Source organism: Catharus ustulatus, chromosome Z (assembly GCF_009819885.2).
Source record: "Catharus ustulatus isolate bCatUst1 chromosome Z, bCatUst1.pri.v2, whole genome shotgun sequence".
NCBI classification, from domain to species: domain Eukaryota; kingdom Metazoa; phylum Chordata; class Aves; order Passeriformes; family Turdidae; genus Catharus; species Catharus ustulatus.
In genome coordinates this window covers 34,282,071-34,304,469 of record NC_046262.2, presented here as the reverse complement: position 1 = coordinate 34,304,469, position 22,399 = coordinate 34,282,071, and the positions used below count along the sequence as shown (strand labels likewise).

The 22,399-nt window shown below is 41.4% G+C and overlaps 2 protein-coding genes across 6 annotated transcripts in view; both read left to right on the top strand.

Annotated features, from left to right (window-relative positions):
- The first annotated feature begins 851 nt into the window (after positions 1–851).
- On the top strand, positions 852–14,671 carry PLIN2 (perilipin 2). Of its 4 annotated transcripts, none has more exons than XM_033085996.1 (9): positions 852–969; positions 2,991–3,047; positions 3,128–3,323; positions 3,978–4,060; positions 4,523–4,808; positions 5,134–5,318; positions 6,091–6,225; positions 6,932–7,222; positions 13,408–14,671. In XM_033085996.1, exons 2-9 carry the CDS (start codon positions 3,018–3,020, stop codon positions 13,540–13,542), a joined length of 1,341 nt encoding a protein of 446 aa, XP_032941887.1. In that variant the 5' UTR covers positions 852–969; positions 2,991–3,017; the 3' UTR covers positions 13,543–14,671. The 4 variants fall into 4 exon arrangements, with proteins under 4 accessions (XP_032941887.1, XP_032941888.1, XP_032941890.1 ...); XM_033085997.2 differs by having other exon boundaries at positions 883–969; positions 6,935–7,222; XM_033085999.2 differs by having other exon boundaries at positions 883–969; positions 8,471–14,671.
- Positions 13,809–22,399, top strand: part of HAUS6 (HAUS augmin like complex subunit 6) — a 22,407-nt gene continuing 13,816 nt past the window's right edge. Inside the window, exons 1-5 of one of the 2 annotated variants that reach the window (XM_033085994.2) lie at positions 13,809–13,963; positions 16,150–16,245; positions 16,961–17,033; positions 18,000–18,132; positions 18,706–18,853. In XM_033085994.2, coding sequence (XP_032941885.1) covers positions 13,809–13,963; positions 16,150–16,245; positions 16,961–17,033; positions 18,000–18,132; positions 18,706–18,853 — 605 coding nt within the window. Of the gene's footprint in view, positions 13,964–14,918; positions 15,094–16,149; positions 16,246–16,960; positions 17,034–17,999; positions 18,133–18,705; positions 18,854–22,399 lie in introns of those variants that run through there. The other variant, XM_033085995.2, reaches the window with a different exon arrangement.

Below are 22,399 nucleotides of genomic sequence, written 5' to 3'. Positions count from 1 at the left end.
TGTAGATTTTCAAAACTTCAGATAAGCCCCTCTAAGTTTATGAAATACAGACGGGCATCTAATCGTGAAGAAAAACATGAGCAGAGTTTACATTCTTAGTCTGCCAAGGACTGTTAAGGGCTTGGTACTATCTCTAGTTTCTGCATTCTGGCAGAGTGTGTCACTGAACTGTGCGAGTCTTGGGTGTTTCTGTACTAGAAATAATGGTGCTACTTATTAGTAAATAAATCCCTGAAACGGTCTAGAATTCCCAGTAGAGACACTCCTGACAAAGAGCCTTAATTAATTTTGTGGTAGCCATGGGCACCCTGAGTGGTTTACACTTGAAAAGCCATATGACCGGGAAAAGAAACAACGACATAATGAATAGAGCAGAATACACGTAAATGTTTGGTATGCATGCTAGCAGTGGCGTAATAAATCTGTTCAAAGAAGTGAAAAATTCTGGTTTGTTCCGTTTATTCTGCTCTGCTGACAAGGGAGATTTGCGTTGAATATTAGAAAAAGGTTCTTCACCCCTTGGGCGGTTGGAAACGGGAAGCTCCCTGCTCCCCAGGGCAGTGATCACAGAACCAGCGTGACAGAGTTCAAAAAACGTTCGGACAGTGCTCTCAGCACATGGTGTGACTCTCAGGGGGCCTGGGTGTGACTCCTGTGCAGGGTCAATAGCTGGACTCGATGACCCCTGTGAGTCCCTTCAACTCAGCATATTCTGCGCTTGGGCGAACCGGCCTTGCGCCAGCTGCCCGCGGAGGCCGCTCCGGCCGCGCCGCGCCCTCCCGCTGACCGCCGCCGCGCTCCGTGCGTGCCCGGCCCCGCCCCGCGCCGCCGGTGACGCGCGCCGCCGGTGACGCCCCATAAATAGCGGGGCGAGGCCGGCGCTCCCCACTCAGCGGCGGCGGCGCCCGTGCCCGCGACCCTGCCCGCGCTCCAGTCGGCGGCGGCTCCGGCTCCGGCTCTTCCTTCCGGGTGAGTACAGCCGGCCCGGGGCTCCGGCGCGGCTCTCGGGGCCTGCTCGCCCCGCGGGGCTGACTCCGCAATATGGTGGAGCCCGGCGACGGAGCGGGCGGGAGTGCGGCCCCGTGTGCGGCGCTGACCGCCAGCCGCCCCCGCTGCCCCCGGCCCCGCGGGCGCCGCGGCCCGGCGTGTTTCGGTGCGGCGGCCGAGGTTCGCCCGGGACCAGAAAGTCCCGAGAGCCTCGTCCGCCCCCGGGAGCGGTGTTGGAATGCCCCATCCCGGAAGCGGCCCGTGGAGGCACTTGGGAAAGCGGTGCGCCTTCCTGCTTTGGGTACCGCGGCGAGCCGGCGGCTCGTGTGCGTGCCTTATCGCGCTGCTTTCTTGCACTTTCCATAGCGAGGGGGGAGAGTGGAATGGAGTTTGTGACGCAGCCTGTGTGCTTTTCTCTCCAGAATCTCTTGCTGTCTCTGAAATATGCTTGGACTTGGATTCCAGGCGTCTCACTGTCCTGCGCTAGGGGAGTGGATCCGACTTTTGCCAGGGCTGAACCTATTCAAGGGGTCTCTGAACCCGTGCAAGATTCTAGTTATCTGCCTTGTCTCCAGGAGCAGGAATAACTTCACAGGCTAACTGCGCTGGTTTATTGACTAAAATTCAAATGCATGCCCTGTGTGGATGAATCTTACGAGACTCACTACGAATATTGAATAATCCGTAAAGTCACGGCCCCTCTTCTTTCAGAGGCCGGATTCCGTGCCGTTAGCATCTTCGGTTCTGTAGTATGCTCTGCAGTTCATGGTGAAATTCAGTTGTACTCCACGTCACCTGACTTGTAATGCTATGAGAAAAACATAGCACATTCCTGTGGGTATTTAAATTTTAGTTAAATAAAAGGAGAACTTCTTTGTTTCCACTGTAACTATTGTCTGTTACTTGTCTTGCTTGTGTACTCCTGTACAGTGGTTAATCTCTTTGCAGGTATTACTTTATGGCATGTGAATGTTAATATGTGCAAATATGCCTGCAAAATATTAACAGGATGCGTTTTCCTTCTTCCCCATTATGTAATGGGGAAAAGTTTTATTTTATCTCAGATGGAATATTAACACATTCCTTTTTTGCTGTCATACGTATGAGACAGAAAACTTCTGTTGGCTCTTTGACAAGCCTAGCAAAAGGCCTTGTAAAGCACAATCCTTTTGAGAATGAGCTCCTAGTTTACCTTTTTGTTGCCTTCATTCATGCAGATTCTTCTGGAACTTAAGTATTATGTGAAATCATTAATGGAAAAGGTGCTTCTTGCAGGTTTACTTCATGCATATGTGCATAGGATCACAGTGTGCTTCAATGTGTTCTCCTTATGTGGTACTGCAATACCCTGCCCCTTCTATAGGGTTCTCGCTGTTAGTATTTTCTGTATGGGAATATATGTTGGAATGCATGTTATGTACTTTAGGTTTGTTGAATGACCACTGTTTGCAACTTTTTTCTGTTGGAAATTTGTAATAAATTAGTTTAAATTAGTGTAAAAGAGATTTGTTTTCTGCAGTAGGGAAATCCGATGCTCTCCATGTCACAGGAATACTAACTCCTTAGCAAGCAGAACAGAGTGAGCCTTAGGTGGGCTCCCTAGAAGATCTGATCTGATTAAAGCTATTGGTGATGGGTTCTTTGTCTGACTTGGACATTCTAAACTAGATTTTTAGTGACTTGCAGGCTGGCTTTTGTTTGTCCTGGCTCAACAGATAGGACTGTCTTAATTCTTCCAGAAAAAATAAATTACTCCACCACCTAGTTACTCACCAATGAACTGCTGTACATCAAAGCTTATCTCCTGCATGTACTGTACTTGCATTACCTAAATGAAATTTTGGATTTGTAAATTTTTACAATAAAATCTAATTCCTGTATGCATGAAATGTGAACATCCTGATCCCAGTAAATGGAGTAGCTCACAAGAAGGTTGTTGGTTTCAAAGTGTGGTGCTTAGATGAAGCATATATAATGCCATAACTCATATGCTTCTTTCACAGGCTGTGTAAGGTTCAGGACCTGAAAAAATGGCACTGGCAGCAATTGATCCACAGCAGGTATGTCTGAGTTAGTCCCATAATTTATTTGTCTAGATTAGAAAAATACGCATTAACTAACACCTTTCTCTTTTAAACAGAACATTGTATCAAGGGTTGCCAACCTTCCTTTGGTGAGCTCCACCTATGATATGGTGTCCACAGCTTACATCACCACAAAGGATAACCATCCTTATCTGAAGTCAGTGTGTGAAATAGCAGAGAAAGGAGTGAAGACGATTACATCAGTAGCCATGACTAGTGCTATGCCTATCATTCAGAAACTGGAACCACAAAGTAAGGCAAAGAAGCTGTTGATAACTTTAGTTCAACTGATTTTTTTTATTTTTTTTTTAATAGCCAGGTGCACTTATGGTTTAACAGGGCCATGCTGGTCTTGAATGCTGCTTTGATGGGCTGACTGAACCTGTTGTCTGACTTGTTGCGTAACTTATTACACATTGATAAGACTTAAAAAAAAAGCTAATAATCCAGAGTGAAAGCAGATTCCAGCTTTCATAATACTGAATTGATGGATGACTTTTGATATGTGAGATGATTGCGCAACGCATTCCTCACCTTTCACCTGGTTTCAGATGATACTGTTGTACTTTCTTACACCGAGAACTGGTTAAATTTGGAAGCTGTGTCACAAGGCTACTGTAACCAGAAGCCTGGTTTCATAGAATGGCAGAGGGCCAGGTATTTCAGCTTCTTCTACCAGTTGCTTGTACATTATCAAATTAAATTTCTTTGCCTGCAAGTGAGGATTTTTTTCTGGTACTGTAAATCTGCCTTGTTCTTTGGCTTTGCTTCCTCAAGTATCACTGAGACGAGGAGGAAACTACTTCAAGGGTGTTGCATGAGTTCTTTTTCAAGAGGAATTTTCCATTTGAGTTGTTTTACTAGGGCAAAAATCATTAAACCTAACTCTTGTAATTTCTTTTATAGTTGTAGTTGCCAACAACTATGCTTGTATAGGTCTAGACAAGATTGAAGAGAGACTGCCTATACTGAATCAACCCACTGACAAGGTAAGTTTTTTTCCCTTTATGTATGCTCAGCAGAAGAACCACGCACCCTTCTTTTCTGTTATGACTAAAACCCCAGGGAGACAAATGTGCCTGAAGCACAGCTTGGAAGCAATGAGAAAGTCAAAGGTGTATCTGTAGAACTGTTTGTTGCCTTTGGGAGACCATTAAGTCTTTAAAAAAAAATTATTTTAAATTGCCCACCACTTGACAACATCTTTCTGTGGGTGCAGTTAACTGGTGGAGTCTTTCAAAACTTGAGTCTGTCTCTTTCTTACTCATTATGAAGTGCCTGGATTACACTGACTGAAGCTTTTTGAGCTGAAAGCTGTGTGGCAGTCATGTGTTTTTCTTCTTCTCAATAACCAATACTTGTACAAGCTTTAGCATAAATTTATTATTTTCTGTATTATGCAACTCCCACTAGTTAATACTTTCAGTAAATCCATGTATGTCATATGGCAGGTTGTTGCCAATGCCAAGGATGTAGTTGTTGGAGCTAGAGAAGCTGTAACAACCACTGTGACTGGTGCCAAGGAAACTGTTGCTTACACAATCACTGGAGTTGTGGGCAAGACTAAAGAAGCAGTGCAAGACAGCGTAGAAATGACCAAGTCAGTTGTCAATGGCAGCATTAACACTGTCCTGGGAAGTCGTGTGGTGCAAATGGTGAGCAGCGGAGTGGACAGTGCTCTCACAAAATCAGAGACCCTTGTAGACCAGTATCTTCCACTTACAGAAGCAGAACTAGGTAAGACCAACTGAAGGTTTGATTTTGTTGGAATACTTACATTGGAGAGAAGCAAGCAATCATCCATTTATTGCGTACTCATAGTGGGAAAGGGGATGCATGCTTCCCAAACTGCCTTTTGGCTTACTGATTGTAATAGTAGCATCTTCACAAGGAAGCAGGATGAAAGTAAGGATTTCTTTGGAAGGCAGTCTATCAGTCTAATCATGGTGCTAAAGGATTACTCAACAAGCCCTGTGTTCAGCTGTTACTAGGCAGATGAAATTGTCTCAGACCTCTTAAATTCTCCTCCAGTGATTGATTTGCTTCCTTTCTACATACCTAGAGAAAGAAGCTGCAAACATTGAAGGCTTTGAAGTTGGAGTCCAAAAGCCAAGCTACTATGTTAGACTAGGATCCCTGTCTTCAAAGGTCCGCACACGTGCCTACCAACAAGCCTTAAACAAAGTTAGAGATGCTAAACAGAAAAGCCAGGAGACAATCTCTCAGCTCCACTACACTGTTAGTCTGGTAAGTTTAAGCTTTCACTTGATGCATATAAAGCATATATTTGCCTTAGTTTAGAGTGAAGAAAATAGCCAAAAGAGTCACAGGAAAACTGGGATTACTCTCTGACTAAATGCATAAATACATTATTACATATATTACGTGCATTACATTAAATACAAAGAACTTGCTCTTATGAGATTTTCATCACTAATCAGGAGAGTTGTAAATCAAGCTAAGCTGTGAACTAATAGTAATTGCCTGTAACTTCAAGCACTGCAGAAATAGAGAAGTGACACGTTTAAATTTATTCCTGTTTTGTAGTGCTGGTTTTGACACTTCATTCAGTGAAGAAATTGTCATGCAATTTAGAAACACATCAATCCTTTAAGTCCTTTTTATTAGTTAAATTTCAAATTCTTTTGGGACTTGATCTCTTGCTGTTTCTATCTCTGAGCATTTCTGGTACTTCAGTAGTCTTATGCCAACAAATATCTTTATGTACGTGACAAACTGCACAAAGAGTCATGGCCTTCTACGCACTTTCAGTTCCTCCTATAGAATGCTAGTGTGGGCAGGGGAAATAGTTGAGGCAGAGGGGAACACTACATAACATCTTAAAACTGCTTTCAGTTTTCAATTCTTTGACGAGACTAAACACACTCTTATACTCTCCAGAGTTACTTATACTGAATTTTTTAAGTATTTTAAAAGGTTACAAAACAGTCAAGGTAGAAAATCCCTAAAGGAACCATTTGGACTCTTGGCTCTACTTCCTTATTTGGCTGTATTTCAGATCGAGTATGCCAGAAAGAATGTGAATAGTGCCAATAAGAAACTTCTTGGTGCTCAGGAAAAACTATATCAATCCTGGGTAGAATGGAAGAAAAATACAAGCCAAAATGATGGTGATGATCTGCGTAGTGCTGAGGTAAATAGATATAAATGTACACTAGAAATAAATGTATTGTATCCCATAAGGTAGTGGCAAACGAATAGTCTCTGAAATGTGCAACAGAGAGGCTGGATGCTGAAGCTAAGGGCAGCTGACTTCTGAAAAGTAGGGAACCCAAACTCTTTGAAATGAGCTACTTCCTGCAAACACTCTGGGATTCATTCTCCTCTCTTGAGAATGCTCATCCTGTGTAGCATGTGAACCCGTGTTGGGATGTCTGTCTGTATGTAGATTAGCTAGAAACCATTGATGTGTCCAGACCAGAAATAATTATTTGTCAGCAGTCTTAGGCATAGACTCACTGAGTCCTACATGTAGCTTTCAGGGATTGTTGTTGATTAGAATGTACTTACCTGCTGTGACTTGTTATCCAGAGTTGAAATGAGAATCTGCTGGGTATTGCTGTGTAGAAGCTATCAGTTTCTTTTCACAAAGTACTGGAGTGTTGAAGAAACATCAAGTACTTCTAAGTCCTTGATACTTCAGACTGAAAACCTGGTTTATTATCTGCTATAGCTTTATTTCACTTACATCCCCTTTTCTTTGCTTCTTTATGTATCTTGATCAACATAAAGCTGCTACAGTCTTAAAAATACGTTAATTTATAGTCATAAAAAACACTCATGTCATACACTACAGTCATAAAAAGACACTAATGTGCTGTTATGCTTGTTCTTTCTAGCAGATTGAGTCAAGAACTCTAGCTATTGCGCGAGGCCTCACTCAGCAGCTTCAGACCACCTGCCTCACACTGGTCTCAAGCCTACAGGGGCTGCCACAGAATGTACAGGATCAGGTTTACAATGTTGGGTCAATGGCAGGTGATGTCTACCAGAGCTTTCGGTCAGCATCCTCCTTCCAAGAATTATCAGACAGCTTTATTGCAGCTAGCAAAGGACAGCTGAAGAAAATGAAGGAGTCTCTGGATGATGTGATGGATTATCTTGTTAACAACACACCACTCAACTGGCTGGTAGGTCCCTTTTACCCACAACTGCCTGGCATTCAGCATGCTGAAAGCGAAGGTGAAGGGGAGGAAAGTTCCAGCCAGGAAGACAAACAGCCTGAACACACTACTGAATAAACTGCATAGCATGCATGTACTCTGCTGACCCAACAAGTGGCCTTACCAAGTAAAGCTGTCAAAAAAAAAAATTGATTGTTCACCAAAAAATGGTGAAAATACATAAATACAGGAACAGGGGAATCTACAGGTCAGGACACTTATGCATGGGCTGTATTGTCCTATGTAGTTAAGCCACACTTAAAAATTCAAACTAGACTCGAGTGCCTAAGTATTGGCAGCTGATAGTTGTCAAGATGCACTGTTTGTCTGTCAAGCACTTCATTGTGCTTCAGTGGTATTATTACCATTAGTCTAAATGAAACCCACATAGCTGAAAGCCTTTGATTTGTTACTTAATCTCTGCCAGAATGATATAACAGCCTTATATACTGTGAAATAAAAACTCTACAGTCTAGCTATGTACACTTAAATGCTGTGTTTGCTACAGATCACACATTTGATAATTATGCATCTGATTATCTCAGATTCTATTGCTACATCATTCATGACAAAAGTTCTGTGAATGCAGAATGCCAAAGCTGAAAGCGAGGTTTCTGAATGAGTCAGCTGGAGTTAAATGCTGTGACAGTGTTAACATTAACTGTATAAACTTAACTATTGTATAACACAGATCTCAAGCTGGAATGGACCCATAAGCATCATGAAGTTTAACTCCTGCTCCTTGCAGGGCTACCTAAAAACTAAACCATGACTAAGAGCATCATCTAGATGCTCTATGAACACTGTTCCGGTGACTGACCAAATAATTATCAACACATTTTTTTAATATGCAACATGAAGGCAAGATTCATGCTGTTTGTACCCAGGTGCCTGCTGTCGTGTGTGTTTTTGTAGCTATTGTTTTGTAACTCATTTTCTTATGTTAGTAATAAATGCTTTAGTAGCCTAAGCCTGTCTCATTTGTTTTAAAACAGTCTAACTTGCTCTTCTGTGACTCCCTCAAACTGGGTCCAACAGAAAGCAAGTTTCACATGCTAATTAAGTAGATGCTCACTGAAAATGTTTGTGTATGTATTGATAGATAGAGAAGATACTACTGCAGCATTTTCTTCCTTTTGAATTTCTGTGTATCTGTCTGTTGAGTCTTAGCTTTATTGCTGCTTTTGCTGATCCTTCCTGTTGTCACCTTTAAAGATTACCTAAGCTGTGAGCTGCTGGATGTTCTAATATTGAAAAGAGATGGATATGGACAAAAGAACCCTCCCTCCCTTCACAGTAGGTGTTGAGTGTGTATGACATGGCCATCTACCTGCTTTGTCTTCCAACTCCCTATAAACAATGTTTACTTGTCAGCTGCATCACCAGTTCTAACTTTATTAATCCTCTTGAACTTGAGTGACAGATGTATGGTAATACTCAACTAGTTCAGTGGAATTGTTCTCAGTAAGTCCTGTGAACTCCTCCACTGGAAAAGAAGTAGTTACTAAGAAACAAGCTTTCTTGGGTTAGGGCTGTCCAGGTAAGTTCTATCTTTTTCCCTGATGCATGCCCTATACGAGTTTGGGTTGCAGTCATCTAGTGGACCAATGTCAGTCACCATTTTCAAGGAAGTCACCAAACAGCAACAGGCACAAATGCAGTTCAAAGAAAGCTTATTACATAGTCACTACATGGAACAAATACCTCCACCTGGCATGATGTAGGCACTAAAGCAAATTACATGTTGTCTAGCCTTCTAGTGTTAGAGGGTTAGCGATTAGATCAAGGTTGGCCTAATAGTGTGAGGAAGACAGTTTTAAGCACAGTATTAAACAAAACTGTAGCAAAACAGGATTGCAGGTAAAGATTCTGTAACTTAGTGCTTTTAATACTCACTTTATGTATAAAGGTGGGTGTTTAACCTGAAATTAACATGAGATAGTGAGACTCCTGTCCAGCTGGGGCGCAAGTTAACACTCCTGGAGACACAGCACTTTCAGGAATTCATTTCTTTCTAAGTTTACTTTGCTATTGTGTAGGTCCAGCAAGAATATCCTTTTTATCTCCATTTGTAATCATACTCACAGAGTACATCCGCTATTGTAAATGTGCACAGGAATTGAATGGAACTAATTAGGTGTCTGAGCAGTGGGCTATTCAAAGAAGGGAACTCCCTTTTTGTGTGTATGTTTTAAAGTGTAAGTGCTCTGGGACTTTATCCTGAGGTGATATGTCTTCTGAGGACTGAGAAATAAACAGCATCATCTAGCATTACTGCAGGCGCAGTATATTGTGTCTGTTAGGAACTTGTGTTACTGGTTTGTATTCTTGCATGGCTGTCCAGCCTTACTAAATATCAGCAAGCAGATGAAGTAGAAAGCAAGGAAAATTTGTTACCAGCCTAGACCTTCGAAGCACTTTCTTACATTGTACTGTTGGGTATCTCTTGTTCAAAAGTTACTTGGAATTCTGGCAGCTGACTACAGCTGGTGGCTGCAAACAGAGCAAGACCTGGTTAATGCTTACCTAGTGGTTGGACTCCTATGTCATGCTGTTACGATAGGTGCTTGTTTTGTTGGATGCTGCCCTACCCCTGAAATGTTATGTTTCTGTCCACACACACAACCTCCCACCCACCATCAGAATTAGGAACTCTTCCCTAGTGGAAGAGACAGCTGAGTAATAGCAAATTGATTTGTTCCTGATTTTTTTTTTTTTTTATATATAGAATAAAGTTCTCTGATTAAGATTATTAGACACTGCTAATAAGGAGAGCATTGAATGTTTAAACTGATTTCCAACTGTACTTGCATGGGTATTTTGCTGCAGGTAATTTAGCATATTCCCCACTCCAGTCTAACTGCAGCTCTACAGACAGAAATTGAGATTTTTAGTGCAGCTAAAGCTAGAGAGGGTGACTATTAATATGTCCACTGGAGGCAAGAATGATGTTTTTCTTCTAGTCTTCTTTGGTTTTTGGCCACTGTCGTTTTCGACTGAAGCTGATATGCTACCTCACAAATAAAGGAGGGAAGCCTGAGATAAGTGCCATCTTACCTGTTTTTCTCTAACTTCATGTATTAAACAGCTCAACTGCAATGCACAGAAGCTTCTTTCCTGTTAGTCCAGAATCACATTTGAGGGTACAGGTTGGGCTAGAAAACTAGTGAGGTTTTTCTGGAACCTTTTAAAAAAGGTAAGACCAGATGTGTTGAAAATGGTAGGAAGTAGATTCAACTATTTTCAGCAAGGCAGGTAAACTAGATTAAATGGAAGAATGTGAAAGGCTGCTAGTCACACAAAACCTGGGATGGTAAAGGTTAGAATACTAACATCATTATCACTTGTAAGGTTATTTAGGGTTTATTTAGAATTCAGAAAATTACTTTTTCTCTTTTAGAGATCACTCAAACATTGTTCATGCTAATTGACACTTGCTCTTCCCAGGTGCATTTAACAGACAACTATTATTCTATCATTGCTGGTAACAGTTTTTTAGAAAAGCTTTCAGTATAAGCATTTGTAAATAGCTCCATACGGTATGCAAGTTTTGCAAACGTATTTATAGCATTGGTCAAAGCCAAATTACAAGATTTGTTTAAGGCCTGGGCTTGCAGCTAGTTTGCCTCAATCTAAAGAAAGGTGTAAAGCTTTGAAAATGTCTCTTATTCTTCAAGATTAATATTTTTGCAGTAATCTTTCCCAGAATTTAACTTAGGGTAATATTTTATAGCTGGTAAAATAGGTGAAAGGATTTGGGAACAACTGATGAATTATTTCTCATGATTTAATAAAAGTAGTAACTACCATCAAAAAGCTTTTTTAAACTCTCTAATTAAAAAGATGAAATTGAACCAAACTTATTTTTAAGCATGCTCAGTTAGTAATTTGCATGATCAGAGAGTCTTACGTGCAGCAGCTTGCTGGAGATACTGTGCACAAAATGAGAACACTGTGTCAAAATGCTAGTGGCTCAGTTCTAAAAATTTAGCAAGAAAAAAATGGATTGAAGTTGTTAGTATTGACATTTGCATTTGTATACGAAGACAAATGCCAAAGTATTTTTTAGCACTGTTCTATGTTGGGATTTTGCAACTATTATATCTTTGTAAATGATTTATTGAATCATACAGAGAAATTGCAGGAAGAGGAGTTATATCTGGTCTTAAGTTTTTATTGCAGGAATCAATAGGAAGTTGAAAGAAAGCAGTGAGTTAACTGTGAAAAGTGGTGTGGAACCTAAGGTCTTTTACATAAGCAATCCCTAACACCAAGGGCTTTGCATTGTTCTTGTTAGACTGTGCAGAAATATGTGATTCTAATACAATTCAGCATGGTTAAAACTGAGGTGAATCATACTGACATCCAGTCTGGTTTACTCATACTGAGATACACTCCAATTTGAAGTTTTGTCATGGCTATCAAACTCTTGCTATTACATTAAAGGATGCAGGTTCTTCTACTGCATGCATTAAGGAGACAAAGAAAACAGAAACTTAAATTTGAGCAATTACTATGTTGTCACTAAGAACAAAATGGATTTAAGTAATGAAAACCCCTTAAATGTATTATAGAGAAAATTCTTGCTGGTCAGACACACTTACTGAACATGGTTGTGTCCTGGTCAGTGTAAATACATACAACCATCCATTCGGGTATGTTCTTAAAAACTGCATATGGACTACTTAGTCTTGTTAGGATACCTGTATTTGTACTGCAGTATGAAATACAAGATCATGTGCTGATAATGGGGAAGCTTGTTACTTTCTCTAAGTGCAGTAATGAGAGTGTTAGGAAAACTGCCATAAGCAGAAAGATGAAAGATAATTCTTGCTGGTAGAAAGATGTGTTTCCTGCATTTCTCGTGACTTTTGATCTTTTGGGAAACAGAAGTTGCTGATCTTACTTTGTTCAAGCTTAAGTTTTCAAAGTGGTCCACACAGTTCACGCTATTCACAGTGGTGCCTGGTTTGTCACATGCTGCTTAAGTTCTTCTAGAGATCAGTTTTAATAAATAATTAGTATTTCAAAGATCCCTAGTGTCCAGTGACTACAGTACAATGACTGGTCTGTAAGACCAGTAAATTAACTTGCAGTACTTCTGTATTCTGTACAGCCTGGTAGCTGAAGCAGTAATCCCTTTATTTGATATGGTCTGCCCTTCTGACCTGTCTTAATATCCAGCAAAGTATAGATTTTTCTTGCTTACTGTCTTTCATTAAAGTATATCATAAGGTGTTTTGCAGTTAGGGAATGCATTAAATATGCTTCTTCAGTCAGTGCTGAGCTTAAGTTACACAAATGCCTACAAGCTGCTGTTGTTTTGAACATGCAGAACCAAAGTCCTGTCAAAACGCAGCAGTAGTTATTTGCTGATACTGTGTCTGGCTCCAAGTATGTCACATCACCAACATTAAAACTAACCATAAATCACATTACAGATGCATTTTTCACTTGGAGCAAAAAAACCTTACGAATAAATTACTTAATTTTATCCCATTTTTCAGAAGTGCCTAAGTGATCTAAGTCCTACTAAGGGGACTTAAGGGTTGGGACTTAAGCTCCTAAGTGTCTTAGCCAACATTTTTAGAAGTCTGTAACATCCATCCATCCATGTACTGATGTCTCTCTGGCAATTCCTGAAACCCTGTGTTGCTTAGCAGTACAGAATACTATACATGCAGTTAAAACAGAGGCGAAAGTGAGAGTGTAATTCCAGGTATTTGTTTCATCAGAAAAGGTCTGATGCAGTAGGCAGAGAGGGCAACACAGAAACCTGTATCAATCTCCTCAGGGCAGATTACTTTGTATAGTCCATTGCTTCTGTGAAAAGAAAGGCAAAATTCTTATTTCTCATTTTTTAGTTTTCCAGTCACCAGTTTCACTAAATTCAGTCCACTACATTCACCTCTCCTCCATCTCTGCTATAAAATCCTACCTTCTAGCAACTGATTTCCATCTTGTGTAGTAGTTGATCTGTCTTAATGGTTTGCATTTCCTATGAGTCTCAGCATATTTCACTCTGTAATCAGGGTGTTTGGTCTGATCTCTAGAGGTACTGAGCATCTTTGTGTCTTGTCTTCAATGAAGGAGTACTGCACAAATTTGTTTAGTTTTACTTTTAAATTTATTGAAATTTCATTCCTATACAGGTTCCAGATTTCACTATTACAGACCTGTCTTCAGAGTCAGATGATGTCCCAGACATTTTGGATTTGGATGAAGAGGATCAACAGGACTTTTCACGCACAAATGGCCCTTACACTACAGGGCAAAGAGCTGAATAGAGAAGCATAAAAATGTCTTTTTGATACAATGTACCTTTGCCATGTTTAATTTAGATTTTTCCTATTTAAAGATGAACCATCCTAGTTTAGGGATTATGGGGATATTTTTTTTAAACCAGTACTGTTTCACTTAGCTGCATCAAAAATCTGGGTTTTTCAATGCAAGGAATGCATGCTACATTAATCGGTTAGCATGGATGTCAGGCTCCCATTCTACAAGCCAGGTATAGCCTAACCAGTGTATCCAACTAATCTGATCTTTGTTGATGGTTTGTTCTCCTGCTGGTAGCAGCCATGAGAACACCCCAGTGCTTTGCATAAAGGGCTGCCAACAAAAGGAGTTGATGAGGATTTGCCCACATTTCCCCCTTCAGTCTATGGGAAAAGCAGTGCTGCATCTACCTCTTTGCTGCTGGAAGGGGTAAGAGACTTTGTCTATCTCAGATTTTCTCAGGTTCTTTTGTTAGGCTCTGCACCTACAGAGCTTAGACGCTTAGAGCTTTCCTTTGGCAAGAGTGCTTTATGCACAAAAGAACTTCCTTTCTTTCCACATGCCTTCTGTGTGCAAATATTTTGGCTGCCATGATGCTATCAGTTGTGGCACCCGAGACTAAAAGAGAGTAAATGCTTCAATGTTAAAGTGTTTTGGGTATAAGGATAGCATTTAAATAAGAAAGGAAAAAAGACTGTAAAAAGAAAGGAAAAATAGAGAGTAGAGAGATAAAAGACTTTGGACAAAAAAAAAAAAATGGGGAAAAAAGAGGGAATTGAATGTAAGGAGAGTTCTGGCAACAATGATTTTTCAAAAACGTTTTAATAAATCTAAATCAGTTATTTGCTAAGGGCTGATGAGTCTGCATTTGCTCGCGACATTAACTTCTCTAGGAGTTGGGGAGAGTAGGAAGGGGACTGGAGGCGGATTTGTTAACATTTCTTTGCGGGGAGCAGGCGGCCATGCCGTCGCACAGACCTCTCCGTGTCGTCGGTGTGACTACAATGCAGTCCGGGGGGTTGCGGCAGAGCGCCGCTCGGCCGCGGGGACACCGCTGCGCCCTCATCCTGGCACCTGTCCTGGGGAATGCCTGGAAGTCTGGTCATGAAATGCCTTGGAATAAAAGTTTGAACGGCACAGCCTGCTTGCCGGTGCGAGTTTTTCTTGTTAGGGTTGTGGGGGTTTTTGTTTTTGTTTTTTTTTCCTCCCCGCGAAAATTCTGCAATCCGACTACAGAAACCCTATTTAAATGGCAGGGCTTCCCGGAAGCATGCTGGCACCAGGACTACACCTCCCATGAGGCAGCTCGCACGGCTCGCCTCGTCTTCGGGAGCCCCGGGCAGGCGGGAGTTCTCGCGAGGGTTGGCGAGTTGTGTGGGCGGGCCCGCGCGCGCGGGAGATTTTGGCGGGCTCGGGAAGATGGCGGAGGGAGGGGGTGCCGGTGCCGGCCCGGTGCCCGGAGCTGCCGTGGACACCAAGTGGGAGAGCACTCACCTCTGGCTCTGTTTGCTGGCCTTGGGCTTCAAGCCGGGATGCCACAAACGCGTAAAACTAGGAAGGTTAGTGCTAGGGAGATCCAGGGGAGGGCTGAGGTGGGGGTTCCGAGCGGGGCCCCGGGTCTCACTCGGGAGCAGGAGGCGGGCGCGTCTCGCCATGGCCGCCGAGGGGCCTGGTGCCCCCGGAGACATTTAGCGTCCGGGAAGTGCCCGCAGTGCCGCCGCGGTCCATGCTATCTCAGGCTGTCTGAAGAAATGAAACACAGGAATGGTGAGAACTCCTGCTCACCCGCACAGTCCTGTGGGGAAGGTGAGGTTAGGGACTTCCCAGCGCGTGTTTTGAAAATTTGCCTTGAAAGATAACGCTGTTGCCGGAATCGTTTCGTAGTATCGTAGATTGTTATGGGGCTGGAATGGACCTTGAAATGCCACACACATTCCACCCCCTTATCTCCGCGTGGGGCGGGATATCTCCCACTAGACCAGGTGGCTCAAAGCCTTACCCAGCGTGGCCTTAAACACTGGTATCTGCAAGCTCCCTGGGCAACCTGTCCCAGTGCCTCACTACTGTCACTGTAAAGATTTTTTCCCCAAAAATCTAACCTAAATTTTCCCTCTTTCAATTTGTACTCATTAATCCTTGTTCCGTCACTACAATTGCTGACGAAGAGTCCCTTCTGCAGCTTCCCTGTAGGCCCCCTTCAGATACTGTAAGGTTGCTGTAAGGTCACCATGCACCATCCTCGTAGGTGAGGTCCTCCAGCCTGTTTTTCAACTTCGTGCCCCTTGTCTGGACATGCTCCAACAGCTCCATGCCGTTGTTATGCTGTGGGCATCAGAACTGAATGCAGCACTTCAGGTGGGGGGTCTCACAAGAACAGAACAGAGGGACAGAATAACCGCCTTATACCTGCTGACCACACTGTTTTTGTTGCAGCCTTGGATTTCACCCGTGTTAGATAGGATGAAAGGTGCATACTTCTTTTACATAGGAAATAAAGCGTTCAGTTAATTACTCTGTAACATAATACTGTTTTGTAGTCTTTAGCAGCCAGTAAAAATACTCTGTAAATTTGTCACCATAACTACTTTTGATGTGTCTGTTCATTTGTGTATTAGGGATATGTTTGCTGTACCAAACAGCAGAGCGTTTTCTGTCGTTGTCCGCTTCTTGTTTATTAAGCTGGATAAGCGCCGTGCAAGAAGAATGTTCATGTAAGTGTTTGGCTTCTGAGGTTACTGCTATGACCTTAATTAAGAATATGTTGTATAGAGTTGCTGGAGGGGAAGGAAGTAGTTTCTTGGGGAATACTTTGGAAGAAGAACAGTCAGAGAATTTGTTTCCTTTTGATCATAACTCAGTCAATCATCTTTGATCAGTCTGAAATGTTGCCTTAATTAGTTGTTTCTGTTACTATCTTCTACTTGGCAACTTTGATATAAATTTTAATAGCTGATAAATAATCTACCTGTCCTATTCTTTGTGACCAAACAGAAAATAACATTTGCTGTTTATGGATTGTTGCCAGGACCTTCAACATGGCAAGAACCATGTGTTTTCTTTGTATAACAGAGCTGTTTCAGCTTATGCGTTTGAAGACCTGGCAGGAGGACAACCAGTGATAGGAAAATGGTCAGGGTTCTACCCTCTCTTTTTTCTTCTTCCCTTGTCCTGAGTTAGAAAGAGCTGCAGACAAACCTCTCTCTGAAATAATCTGTATTAAACTTATGGAAAGAAAACATAGTAGTTTGACAAACTTTTATCTATTCTTGGTGTAGGGTATACACTCCTCGTTTTCTGGTTTGGCATCAATAAGAAATCTGTGTCTTACTATTGTTTTTACAATGGTTAATTAATTATCTGAATATTTGAATGTGTTTTGACATGGCTTATTTTTTTCCTTCTTCCTCATCCTTTTTAAATGAAAAGGAGTTCTGGATTGAGAGAACTATCAGCTCCTAGATTTAGGAAGCACTGCTGGATGTGGCTAAGAGAAATTTCAGTGAGTATTATGAAAAGTGGAAGTTGATCCTCTACAGGTTTCTGTGACCTTATTTGAGGGAACTGTTTTATATTAGAGTTTTAAATAAGGAATTCTTTTATCAAAGAATTCAGTTTTGCCTACTATATGGAAGTATATTCTTCCATATAGTTTATCTTGGACTTCCTTGAAGAAAGATGTTGGCATTGGGGAATTTAGTAGACAGAGACCTAGTTGGGTCCAGAAACTCCTGTGGCTTACTTTTGGGTAACAGTATTTGATTAAATGGAAGTCTAGAGAGTGTTAGCCCTTCAGCTTGAGGGGTGTTTGTTTAAGTTGCCTGGGAAAGTGTTTATTATTGTGAAAGTTGATTCACATGCATGAAAAAATTAATAGTATTTTCTTGTATATCAAGAAAGGGGCTAAAATGTAAGGCAAGATTTTTAAATACAAAGCAAAAGTAATTGCTTCAGGTATCATTGGTTATTATGTTGCTTTCTTATGCTGCCTTTGTTTTAATGATGGTTCTGAAAATCTTGTCTTTGCGTTCTTCAACACTTCAGTATTTTAGTAATAGTGGGTAAGGTAAAACTAATGATGCAATATCTTTAAAAAATATTAAAATACACCGATTCATCGCTTCAGTAGAAAATACGAAAAAAAATGTGAATGTGTTTTCAAAGATAAGGATTACCGGTTAGGAATGGGGAGGGCATTAATTTTTAACATTTATCCAACGCTGATTTCAATCTTTACATTGAAACCATTTTCTGAACTAGGTCAGTGTTGGGAACATTGAAAAAAGTTTTATTTTCTTCGGCTGGCTACAGTAGGTGTGAGCTGTGGTGGTGAAGTCATTTAGCTTTGCATCAGGGTTGCTAGTGGGTAATCTGCAGCATTTTGGTATGCAGACAAGTCTTTGATAGCTGTTGTTTATGCTTTACTTCTTATATTAGTTTTGCATTTAAAACTATTGTACTTTTCTAGAAGCAAAATGAAGCAGCTGTTCCACGAGTTGCACCTTCCACACTGATTTGTCCTGGTGGTGCTAGGTTTGTTCACGTGATGTACTGTTTGGCAAGATACGTAATGATTGAGGTCATGAAAAAACTCTCTGTAGGTAAGCTGTATGGGACAATAAAAATGCTTCATTTGTTAGGTTTGTAAATCTGTCAAGTCTTTAATATATGACAGAATCCTTAAGGAGTTCTTAGCTGGATGCTCCAGTCAGAACATTTCACAGGATTCTGTGCATTTGCATAGAGCTACTACTGATAGAACAATGCAGATGATTTTGCTCTCCAGCTTTATAGGTCTTGTTCCAAGGTTCACCTGTGCAATGCTCTGCGCCATTACCCACACAAGCAGTGGTTTGGTCCAAAAGAATTGGATGGCTACACTATTTTCTTTTTTGGAACTCGAGGAATTTTGAAGGATCAGATATGTCTGTTTCAGGCATCTTGTATTATTGTAACCTAAAGAATATAGAAAGGGAGGGAGTGAGCATGAGGGAATGAAGATACATACAACAGACAAAAAAGGCAAAAGAGGCAGTACACTGCATGCTATATTTTAGTCCAGGTAAAAATGAGCATCTTTATTTGTGATTCTTGCAGTTTAATCTGGATAGATTAAGAAGTTGTCCCATTTGTTAAAAGCAAATAATTTAATCCAAATGCTGGCTTCTGTTTAGGCACTGGTATACCTTCTGCAAAAGCTGTAATGTGGAGACCTAAGCGTATGTACCTAGCAAAAGTAAGACACAGAGTCGCATACAATAAACTGCTGCAAATACTTCAACAGGAAGACTTTCTTCTTAAAGAGTATAAGAAAAAAGCACAGTAAGTAATGCATTAAAAGAATGTGAGTCTTTTCATAAAAGCTGATTGATGTGTATGTGTTTTAAAAGGATTTGAAAAGTCTATATTTTGAAAATATGTATATTTTGGAAAGTCTATATATGCTTTGCATCACAGAACTCATTCCTTTGCCTTCTTTCATCTACACTTCTAGTGCTTGTAGATCTTTTGTGAAGCATAATAGTCTAAAGAAATGAACCATTTAGTAGATGCTATATGTTACTTGGGCATAGTCAGGGAATTTTACATATATAGCAGTATGATTTCTTTGGAAGGGTCATATCCTAAAATATAAGATTCTCAAGATGAAACGTTTGGTTTTGTTTAATGACTGTGAGACATATTTTATTTACTTAAACTTAATTATATCACCAAAAGTGTGCTATTGTTAGCTCATGTTAATGGCAAACATTCCAGCTTGAGAAATGTGAAGAGCTGAAACTTTCTCTGCAAGTGTAGAGTTATGTATCAGCGGAATTTACAAAATTTGTGTGGGATAGTTTACATAATTGGAGCACTATTACAGACAGTAGTGAGTTTTTTAGTGAATGGCAGAAAAGGGCAAGGGGTTGCACTAGGTAAAAAAGCAGTGTCAGTGCATGTAGTATACTATAGTATAGTATATTCTATAGCATGTAATATACAAGAGGACCAGTCATGTTTCATGCCTTTGGATGAGGGTTTAGCATCCAGAGATGCACACATTATGGTATGTTTCTGCTAGCCTTGATTCTTACAGAGGACTTCAGCTTACCCTGGTATTTGCTGGGGAAGTAGTTCAGTGGTGCATTAGCAATGTAGGAAATGGGAGTACCTAGAGGATGACTTTGTAAAGCAGTCACTGAGTGCTGAGTAGGAGCAGTTCTCTTTTGAACTCACTGCCTGTAAATGAGAGAAACTTCTCTGGAGACGTTACAGGGCTCTTATGGTCACTGCAGCCAAGAGTGCAGAACTTTAAATCCAAAGGAATGTGAGGAAGACAAGAAGAAAACTGATGACACCAGCCTTTTAATTTGAGTGTATTTCCACTGGCCTAGGAGGTATCTTATGGAAAGCAGGAAAGCTCATGAGTTGTAGAATACTTTCAGAGATCCTTGCTGAGGCTCATATGTGATCTATCTCCTTAAGTCAAAAAAGAAGCAGGTGCAGCAAGGAATCAGCCTGATTAAGACAGTGTATCTGCATATGGAATATGGAAAAGGAAGCTGACTCCAAGACACAAATACAGAAATATTTCTCACATCTGCAGTGATATAGGTAGGAAGGCCAAAGTCCAGCTAAAGCACCAAGAGCCTGCTAAGAACTTGAAAAAAGAATCCTGTAGTATGTAATTAGGAATAATATTACGCAATATGTACCTTGTCTCAGGCTGCATGACTAGGTTCAGCAGCCCAGTCTATGCCAAGAAGCAATGGTGAAAGAAGCAATGAAACACTGATACCAGAAGAGGGTAAAGCAAAGGTTTCATTGCTTTCATCCAAGAGCACAGGGATACTTGCCTGAGGTTGTTTTAGAACAGATCTGACATATTTGGAAGGACAGAACACCAGTTAAAGGGGTAAGCCCAAACGGTGATAATGTCTCAAAGTCTTAACTGGTCTATGAGTGGAGTCCCTCTGAGGCTGGTGCTGTGTCTTCTTAAGGAATGTGGATGACATGCTGGAACACAAACCCATCAAACTTGTAGATGGTGCCAAACTGTGAGGAAGAAAGATACACTGCAATGGGGGAGTACTTCACAGAGAGATCTTGCTGGGTCTGGAGACTTGGAGAACAAAAATTGTGTGGGGTTTAACAAAGACCAGTGTGAGGTCCTGCATCTGAGAGAGAGAACAGTCCCTAAGAGCAGTACAGGTTAGTGGGTGATTAGCTGGGGAGTAGCTCTGATAAGAAGAATCAGAAGTGCAAGTAATGTAGGGCCATAAGCTGAGCATGAGTCAGTAGCGTGTCCTGGTAATGGACGGGCAGCCTATCATGATGTATGGGAATGAGCACTGGTCAGCAGATGGTGGGCGGTTGTATTATGCATCACTCATTTTTATTCTGTTTTACTCTTTTCTCTCTTTCTCTTTTACCATCTGTGTTACAGTATTTTTATTTCAGTTATTAAACTGCTCTTAGCCCATAAATTTTACTATTTTTCAGATTCTTCCTGTTCTACTGAGGCTGGGGAGGTGGGGAGTGAGTGGGCAGCTGTGTGATACTTACTGGCTGGGGCTGGCAATTCTAATGCCATGTGGAATACTGTGTTGTTTTGGTCAGCTCACTTGAAGGTAGGGAATGAAAGATGGGAGAGATACTAGCAGAAGACCACAATGGATTAGAGGGTTGCAGAGTGTGAAATGTATAAATAAAAACTGTAGAAATTTAGTTTGTTTAGCTTGAAAAAGGCAATGCTAGGGGTTTAATCAGAGTTTTAGTATCTAAAAAGTAGTTGTAGAGAACATGGAGGTATTCCTCACAAAGATGTGTCCTGACAAAGCAAGGCAACAGGCCCAAGGTGTTTAGGGGTAAACAAATCTGGATTAAAAAAAATCTCACATAAGAACAATTAAACTGAAAGAAGCTGCCCTCAGAAGTGGAATCTTAGTTCCTGGAAATATTCAAGACTTGGTTTGACAAGACTTTGAGCAGCATAATTAAAGACTCTGCTTTCAATGGAGCCTTTTTCAAAGGCTCAAAAATGCAATTTCCAGAAGGCAAACTCTCCTAAACGTCTGATTTCTGTAATTCTCTGTCTCCTGTGACCTTGTTTAGGAAATATTACTACTGTTTACTGTTTGAGTGATAGCCTTCAAAAATGTAATTCTATATAGTTTTTTTTCTCATTCTTGACAATGCATCAGAACTCCGAAGATCCTTTTGAATGCAGCATGATTTGGGCACCCAGTTTCTGAAAATAAGACTGCAGTAATTTCATGGCTACAAGCCACACCTGATTACAAGCCGCAGCTCCATGTGTCGGCAATATTTAGGTCTTTGTTCATATATAAGCTGCACTGGATTGTAAGCTGCACTTTTGTTCGCAGCGAGGATCCACATGCAACTTTCACAAAGTTGCCAGTTAGTAACAGAACTGCGGGATCATGGGGTTTACTGGCTCAACCCTGCTCAGGGCGGCCGCCAGGGAGCGACCGCAACCCCACTCGCCGCTGCCACCAGGAAGAGGCAGAGGGGCGTGCCCGGCCAGTGCCACCAGGAAGAGGGAGAGGGGCATGTCCGGCCGCTGCCGCCAGGAAGTGGGAGAAGGGCATGCCCGGCCACTGCCGTCGGGAAGCGGAGGTGTGGCGTGCCTGGCTACTGCTGCTGCCGTGCCTCCCAGGGCCAGGCGGGCTCAGGCTCTGCTCAGGGCTGCTGCGGGCTCGGACTTCCGGGTTGGGAAATTTCCAAAATTGTTCATGTATTGACTGCTCCTGAATGTAAGCCGCACTTCCGGTTTGGGAGCAAAATTTTAGTCAAAATGGTGCGACTTATAATCGTGAAATTACTGTACTATGTTTTTACAAGCTTAAAATGTCGATAAAAGCA